The sequence below is a fragment of the Diceros bicornis genome, chromosome 26, assembly GCF_020826845.1.
Source record: "Diceros bicornis minor isolate mBicDic1 chromosome 26, mDicBic1.mat.cur, whole genome shotgun sequence".
Lineage (NCBI taxonomy): Eukaryota > Metazoa > Chordata > Mammalia > Perissodactyla > Rhinocerotidae > Diceros > Diceros bicornis.
The window spans coordinates 13,614,109-13,622,075 of record NC_080765.1 but is presented as its reverse complement, the minus strand read 5'-3'; the positions used below and the strand labels follow the sequence as shown (position 1 = coordinate 13,622,075).

At 61.1% G+C, this 7,967-nt stretch overlaps 1 protein-coding gene across 5 annotated transcripts in view; it reads right to left on the bottom strand.

The window, feature by feature from the left end:
* Positions 1 to 2,392: 2,392 nt before the first annotated feature.
* ADAP1 (ArfGAP with dual PH domains 1) overlaps positions 2,393 to 7,967 on the bottom strand; it is a 73,526-nt gene continuing 67,951 nt past the window's right edge. For 4 of the 5 annotated variants that reach the window (XM_058569448.1, XM_058569450.1, XM_058569447.1 and 1 more), the window contains 5 exons: positions 4,569 to 4,652; positions 4,279 to 4,341; positions 3,470 to 3,541; positions 3,001 to 3,229; positions 2,393 to 2,914 (listed from right to left, as the gene is read on the bottom strand). In XM_058569448.1, coding sequence (XP_058425431.1) covers positions 2,886 to 2,914; positions 3,001 to 3,229; positions 3,470 to 3,541; positions 4,279 to 4,341; positions 4,569 to 4,652 — 477 coding nt within the window. In that variant the 3' untranslated portion in view covers positions 2,393 to 2,885. The remainder of the gene's footprint in view (positions 2,915 to 3,000; positions 3,230 to 3,469; positions 3,542 to 4,278; positions 4,342 to 4,568; positions 4,653 to 7,967) is intronic. The other variant, XM_058569446.1, reaches the window with a different exon arrangement.

Genomic DNA, 7,967 nt, shown 5'->3' with positions numbered 1-7,967 from the left:
GTGGCTGCTGAGAGTGGGCCACGGGGGCAGGGGGACGGTGCTGAGGGTAGTGGGAGGGCCAGGTGGGGCTCCACTGACCCGTGTCCTGAGGTCAGAGCCCCCCCCCCCAAACTGCCCAGGGGGGTTCTCAGGAGAGGGTGGTGGTGGAGGGTAAGATCGGGGGCGTGGGGCCTGGCTGGACATTGGCGGAGCTTGGCCACGGGAAGGGAGGCTGCATGGGGTCGCAGCCCAGGATGGACACCCCCACTTGTGCTGTGACATTTGTTTTGAAACCACGAATTGCACCCAGCACAACTGATTTTTAGGGAACAATTAGAGCAGAATGCAAATTCTTTACACACGATTTTGCCCATGAGTAACACTAAGTGAACACAGAAAATGCCATCTGAATGGATCCTTGCAGGATGTACATGACACACCCGCCACACCTGGTGTCAGGTGACACCACCCCCCCCCCCAAGACTCTCAGGCATCCTCCTCCTGGTGACGTGCGGTGTCAGCAGCTGTGTCTGAAGCGTGCAGCACGTGGAGACCTGCACCGGTCACTGCCAGGAGGGATGAAGACCGAGGGCCACGCACCTGGCCTGGCTTTTCCCATAAGCCTCGTGGATTTTATTGTGCGTTGTGAATGGCACATTTTCTAGGAATGCAGCGTCTCGTCATAGCAGAGCGGGCTGTGTGGTTCCTGCGCCTCTTCCACCTTCATGCGAGGGCAGGCCATCCTCTGCAGGACAAGGGAGGCAGGGCCAGACGGCTACCCAGGCCCAGGTCTGCCCTGACCTCACGGTCCACTGCCCTGATGCCCCCTGAGGACCAGAACTAGCAGTAGCCCGGGAGGCGCCAGGTGAGCAAAACAACCAACCCTCTATGGACTGCGTTTCCTGCCTTGTTCAAGGGATTCTCCCCACCTGTCGTAAAGTTGTTCTATCGTTTCTTTCTTTTAAAAATGTGGAGGTTGTCTGTTTCCTGGGTACAACACGTGGGTGTGCGCACACATGCACACAGACGCACACACATGCACACACGCGCACGCAGAGTGGGTGCCCACACGCCCAGGGTCAGGGAAGGGTCTAGAAGATAGTCCAGAGAGCTTGTGGGTGGGCTGAGCCCTGCGCAGTGGGGTAAATCGAAGGAGACCTCCATGTTTTCGTTTCTGACCCAGGCACGTCCTCCTGCCTCTGAAAGATGCATTGGTGACAGTGGATGCTGGTGCCCGGCGCGGCTGGGGAGGAGCAGAGCCGGGTTCTGAGGAAAAGGGGGAACGAGGAGCCCCTCCTGGGAGAGGCACCTTCCTGGGACGGGCAGGGTCTCTGGGAGCGCCAGCCTGTCTCCCCTGGGGGCTTGGGGGTGGTGGCCCTCATGGCTGTGGAGGTGACCCTGTGGCTGTTCTCACCCCCAGCCCAGCTGTCTCCGAGACCCCTGCCCTAGCAGCCTTGGGTCAGCAGGCACAGGGCTGGGATGGTGGGGGGCCAGGGCCCCTCTGTGAGGAGAGGACACCTCATGCTCCCCCTTGACCCTACAGCGCCCCCATCTGAGAATCCAGGTTTACGATGGGCTGGTGATGCTCAGATATGGAGGGAGATGGGGGATCAGAGGGAGGAAGGATGGGCCCCCCAGTCCCCCAACCTGAACACACTGGCCCCCAAGTCCCCCTGCCTGCTGTGGGCTGATTCTGGGCAGTGGGAGTCAGGCCTGTGAGGCTAGGCAGAGGCCCTCGGGCGCCCTGCTTGGGGGTGTCCCTCCTTCCTGGCATGTACGTGAGGCCAGTGGGCAGGTCCTCCTGGGGACCCAGAGCCCCCTCGTCAGCCTCTGACACACAGATTAGGCCACACTAGAGCCCCACTTTATTCCAGGATGTGACACAAGGTGGGGGGGAAGAATGCCCCACCTTGGGGACCTCCCAGTCCCCTCAAGGGCTGGCGCAGGGCTCCCCTGCAGGGCATGTCTTGGCCAAGCAGGACTGGGGCAAGGGCTAGGTGCTGCCCAGGTCACTGGCAGGTAACCCCCTTACTCCCGCCAATGACACACCGCAGCTTCCTAGGGAGCTGGCACCCTGTGCACGTTCCCCCTCCGTCCCCCCTTCTCCCCAAGACGTTCTCACAGACATCTCCCCAGGGGTAGATAAAGCCAGGGCACCTGGGGAGGCGGCTCGATGGCTGCAACTACTGGCCAGCCAGCAGCATGCTGGGGTCTGGTAGGGGGGTGAGTGGGGCTCAGGCCTCTATTCTCCAAGGGTTCAAAGGCCGCAAGTTTAGGCCAGTGGGGCAGGTCGCCGGTCAGCGCCGAGCCGGGCACGTGAGGTGCCCAGCAGGCAGCAGACACGAGCTGACCCCCTTCGGTCTCCCTCCCACCCCAAGTGGGTGCCCCAGCACTCCACAACTGACACACAGCAGATGCTCAATAAATACTTGTTGGGGGAGCAGGGGACATGAGGGGAGGACGGGAGCTGACGGGGAGGCATGCAGGCCGGCCCGCTGTCCCCAAGCCCAGCCTCCTGTCAGGGACGGGTCCTACTCAGGGGGGTGGGGGCAGGGCCGGTTAGTGAAGGGCCACCCTGAGCTGGAGGCCAGGCCAGGGCCTCAGGAAGGAAGGTCCAGTGGGCAGGGAGGGGAGCGTGGGGCTGGGGTGTCACATATGGGGGCAGCAGCATGACGGGGTCAGAGGTCAGGCTGGGCCAGCCCGTAGTGAGGTTCCAGAGAAACAGGTCCTAGTGGCTAAAGCTCAGGCCCCACCTGGCTGCATCTAGGGCTGCCCCTCGGGGCGGGGCGGGGCAGGGGCCGGGCAGCCGGCTCCCTCTGTCCACAGGCCCCCACGGTCCTGCCGCCGCCTCCTCGCCGGCCATGTCTAGTGAGTCCAGATTCCTCAGGCCTCCAGGACCATCTCCGCTAGGGTTTATGCTTGAAGTGGGCTTCCACTGGAAAAGGGACAGGCATCCGGCCTTGTCAGGGCCACACAGGGGATGCTGGGCACAGTCCCAGGCCACCCATGCCCGGCCCTCACCTGCGTACTCCTGGGGCAGCATGGGCCTGTCCACGACCTTCCGGAAAGCCTCCACCCACGCCCGCTGCTCTGACTCCGTCTCGCAGGCCAGCAGGAACTTGCGCTCCGGCGTGACGATGGTGATGCCATGCGGCCAGTGGTGGCCCTGGGTGGACGGCGGGAGCCCGTCCAGCACCGTGTAGCCGCTCTCCCTGCTGCCGATGAAGACTTCCCCACGGGCGAAGGCGTCCTGTGGGTGGGGACCAGGCTGAGCCAGCTGGGCCCCTGGGCCCTCCAGGCCGGCCCACTGCGCACAAGGGGCTGCAAGGGCCATTCCTTCTGGGCGGCTTCCTCTCTGAGCCCAGCTTCACTCCAAGCTGGCTGAGGCCCACAGGCCCAGGGCCTGGAGATCCAAGGTGACTGAGGAGAGCAGGGAGGCCCATCCACCCTGCAAGGGGCCCAGCTGACCGGGGCCTCGGCCCTTCCTTACCAGGGGGTCTTTGAAGTACATGAGCCTGCGGTCATCCATGGTGAACCAGCGCTTCCGGAAGCCTTCTGTTTGCTGTGGGTCAGAGCGTGCAGTGACCGGCTGGTCGGCCTGAGGCAGGCCCCTGCCCACAGCTGACCACAGCTCCCCACCAGGAGGGCCGGGCCTTACGTTCATCCACCCACTCGTCCACTCGTTCCCACCTCCTGCGGGCCATGCTGCATCCTGCTCTGCCCACGCCCCTGGTTGCACGCAGGGCCTTTGCACATGCTGTCCCTCCCTCCACACAGCTTCTCCTCGCTGGGCTGTGTCTCGGCCCTCCCTGTGGGCCCCAGGCCGGGTCCAGGCCTCCGTGACAGGCTCCTCTACACTGCACTTTCCCAAAGAGCCCTATCTGGACTTCGGGGCCACTTGGGACCTGGGATCTGAGTCATCATGTCTGCCCTGCCCTCCCATGGCAGGGAAGGGCCGAGCAGGCTCTGCAGGGCATGATGTGGGTGCCTGGCCCCAGTAGGTGATAGGTATGTGACGGACAGGGCGAGGCAGGAAGCGGGGCTCAGAGTTGGCCGCAGTCAGCAGGGCTGGGTCCTGACCCAGAGCCCCATGGTCCTGGGTCAGCGGGGCCCCTGCTCTTACAAAACTTCTCAGGGCCAGGGCTGCCCACGCCAAGATGAGCCCCCAGAGGCACTGAGGGCGAGTTCAGGCCCCGCCTGGGAGTGTCGCTGGCACTTGCGTCCTCCCGCCTGGCCCCCGGTGATGAGGTGCTGATCCCAGAGCAAGGCCGGGCTGCCCAGGCAGCCAAGCTGACCCACCTTGGGCCCGGTCTTCTCCATGTAGCCTTCCTTCAGGTAGTTCCTGGAGAGCTTCGGCACCAGCTGGGGTACAGAACAGGTCAGGCCGGCCCAGGAGGCAGCCCAGCCCCCCAGGCCGCCCCCCCCCCCCATAAAACAGGATCGCTGCGGTCACTTCATTGGGCCTAGGGGGGTCAGCGGCCGGGGGCTCTAGGGATCCAGGTGGGCCCTTGGTCAGCCCCCAACCCGCCATCCCAGACTAGGAGGCACGTCCCCCCCCCCCCCCCGGGGCCACGGCAGCAGCCACTCACGTCCGCGTCGCTGGCCCCGGGGAACGCCACCTGCAGGTAGTGGAAGCGGGCGGCGCGGAGCGCGTTGAACCAGTCCACCATCTCCTGGGGGTCAGAGCTGGGTGTGGGCCGCGCGCGGCCACAGGGCGGGCGGCCCGCGGGGCTATGAAGGGGCGCTGCCCCCACGAGTTCTGCACCCCTTGGACCCCCTCCTCCTGGGCGCCCTGGGGTGGGCCAAGGACGGGCTGCGCCCCCCCACTCCGGCCCGTCCCCCACCGTGCGTGCAGGCCTGCTGGGGGAGAGCCCCCGGGGCGGCCTGGAGGAGGGGACGGCTCCACCGTGGGGGGAGCAGACCACACAGCGGACAGACGGGGTCACGCACTGAGGAACAGGCCAGCTAGGGACCGGGCGGGGGACAGCGGCTGGGGGTTGACCTGCAGGCCGGCCCCCAGGCCCTGACGCTGCTCTGGGCGCGGGGCGGCCTTTTCTTCTCTCGGGCGGGACTATTTTTACCACCTGCAGGTCTGCTTGCTGCGAGGGAGGCTCCTCTATTTATAACTGCCCCGGCTGCCGCCTCCCTGCCCCCACCGGGGAGAGGCGGGCGGAGCTGCTGGGGGAGGGGCGGCCCCGCCTACAAGCCCTGTCCCTCGAGGCCCCGCCCCTCACTGGCCCCGCCCGGCAACGCCCTCTGCTCTGTCTCCCCGCCCTGGCGCACAGGACCCCTGACCCAGCCCTGCAAATCCAGCCTGTGATCTCCATTCCGGACCCTGCCAGGAACCTCAGCTCACCCCTGGTGCCCCCAGCCCATTCCTGGGCACCACTGAGTCCTCTGGTTCCTTCTCCCACCTGTGGGGCCAGAGACCACCATCTCCTGCAGAGTCCCTGGCACTTGCCTCCCATCTCCTCTCTGGCCCTTCCTTGAATCACTGAAACCAGGTGGGCTGGAGGGATCATCCAGAAGCTCAAGTGGGGCCATGACACCCTCCCTGCAGCTGCCCACCGCACCTCCAATAAAGACAGAGGTCTGCAGCACAGCTGCTGGGCCCTGCCGAGTCGAGTCAACCTGCCTTGGCAGAACCATCTTGTGCTAGTCTCCACCCCTTCCTTTGCCACCTCCCTCGTCCTTGTCAGCTTCTCAAGTACTTCCTGTTTGATCAGCCACAGGTCCTTTGCACACGCCTTTCCTGCTTCCTGGAATGCTGCCTTCACCCCTTGGAGCAATGTTACCCTCTCTCCCCCTGTTAACCTGTTCAACCCCCCTTCCCAGCACTGAGCACAGTTGGAGTTTTAGTCACTCATCTCCAATTGATGCCTGTCTCTCTTGCCAGACTCTGCACTCACCTGGGGCAGAGCCACCTCAAACAGGCCCAGCTGCACCTAAGCACTGGGGGCACTGGGCTCTTGGAGGGAGGGAGGGCTGCTGGGGACTCAGGCTGGCAGAGCATCACACTGCGTTTACGGAAAGGCCCTGGGCTCCCAGCACCCACCCTCTGCCTTCCCTGGTCTGGTCTCCCCACAAGGACAGTGAAGGTAGAGGCTTCTGGGTAAAGCGGAAGATTTGCTCAGGTGCCTTGAGCCAAGCTCCCTCCTAAAACCTGTTGATGCTGCACAAGTGATTGTTTCTTAAAGGCCTCAACCCACAAAGTGGGGGAGGAGCCACCAAGTGCTGGGAGCCACACACAGATGGAGGCTGCAGGGCAAGAGATCCAAGCCACAGGGAGGGAAGCTGGGACGCGGCCCAGGCTGGACGGCACCACCCCCAAAGGGCTGACAATGAACTGCTCTCAGTCCCGCTGGACGTGGGAGGGGGCCAGCAAAAGAACTGGTTGGAAGACTGCCCCTCCCCACCCCCTGCAGAAGACGGAGGTTTATTCTTTGCAGCGGGTAAAGGAGAGTGCCAGGTATGGCATGTGTGTGCATGGCAGGGGAGGGGGGGCACCATTCCAGAAAGGAGGAAGTTGTGTGACTGTGTACACACAAAGCCTGAGACACCCTACCCCTGTACCCTCTCAGCCCCCACAGTGCTAGGGTCAAATGTCTCTGCACCAGACAGGAGGCTTCTCTGGAGAATCTGACCAGCCCCAGATCCCAAGAAATCGCTCAAATGGAAGACAGAGAACAAAGCACAGGAAATAGCAACTCAGAAGAAATATACATTGTTTAGGGATAAGAAAGCTTCAGAATTTAACATTAACAATTAGAGATAAGATACTACAATCATGAAACAAGAACAGTGTACTTTGTAAATGGAACATTCCAAGAACCAACGGGAACTCTGCAAACTTAAAACATTGAGAGTAAAAATAAAACTTTCAGTAGAAGAGTTGGAAGACTAAACTTGAAGAAATTTCCCAGAAAGTAGAGAAAAATAAAAGTTGGAATAGAAGAGAGAGACAGCCAACATCTGAATACTAGGAGTTCCAGAAAATTAGAACAGAGAAAGTGGAGGAGGAAACTATTAAAGAAATAATTCAAGAAACTATTCTTCAACTTCATGGACATGAATTACTGAACAGGAAGGAATCCCTGAGCTCCAGCACACAGGAGGAAGACAGACCCAGACCCAGGCATGTCATCAGACCCCTTCTGGGGTCAATGAGTCACTGGTGCAGGGCCTTCAGGATTACGAAGGAACATCAGTTTCAACCCAGAATTCTGTAACTAGCCAAACTCTAAATCAATTCAGATGTGCAAGGTCTCCGGAAATCTGCTTCCCAGGCACTCTTTCTCAGGAAGGTACTGAAGGGTGTGTTCCACCAAGAGGAGGGAGTAAACCAAGAAAGACTTGGGGTCCAGGAAACAGAATCAGCCCGGGAGTGAGATGTGGCTGCAGGAGAGATGCCTCCAGACGGCTGAAATCAGTTGCCACCCGGGGTGCCTGACTGTGTCCAGGGACTTAGATGATCAGTGGAGAGTTTGGGTGAGTTAGTAATGAGCATGCAGCTAACTAGAGGGGAGAAAAAGACAACTGTTAGCTCTAGGGAAAATAAAACATGGTGCAGGAAAGGAAAAGCGATTACAGTCTGCCCTACTGCTCAGGTCTGATAGGATTTACATGGTCACAATACTGTAAACATTGAATACAGATGGGGGCAGAATTGCACTGTAAGTGCGATGGTGGGTGGGGAATGGGACATGGCCGTGTGAGGTGAGGGGGTAGGGGCTGGAGAGAGCTCGAGCCTTGTCTTCCATGGCTGGAAGTCATCAGGTGATGGCCATCACAGACAGATCTGGCAGCAGCACAAGCATGTTATTCACATGCCTGGACAAAAAGAGCTGAAAAGAGGGTTCTGGGAAGGTGGCAGAGCAGGAGGCACCAGGAATCTGTCTCCCACCTAGACAACAATGGCACTGGGTGACTCTGTCTGAAGTACAGTCACGTGCCGCATCATGACATTGCAGTCAACGATGGCCCGCATA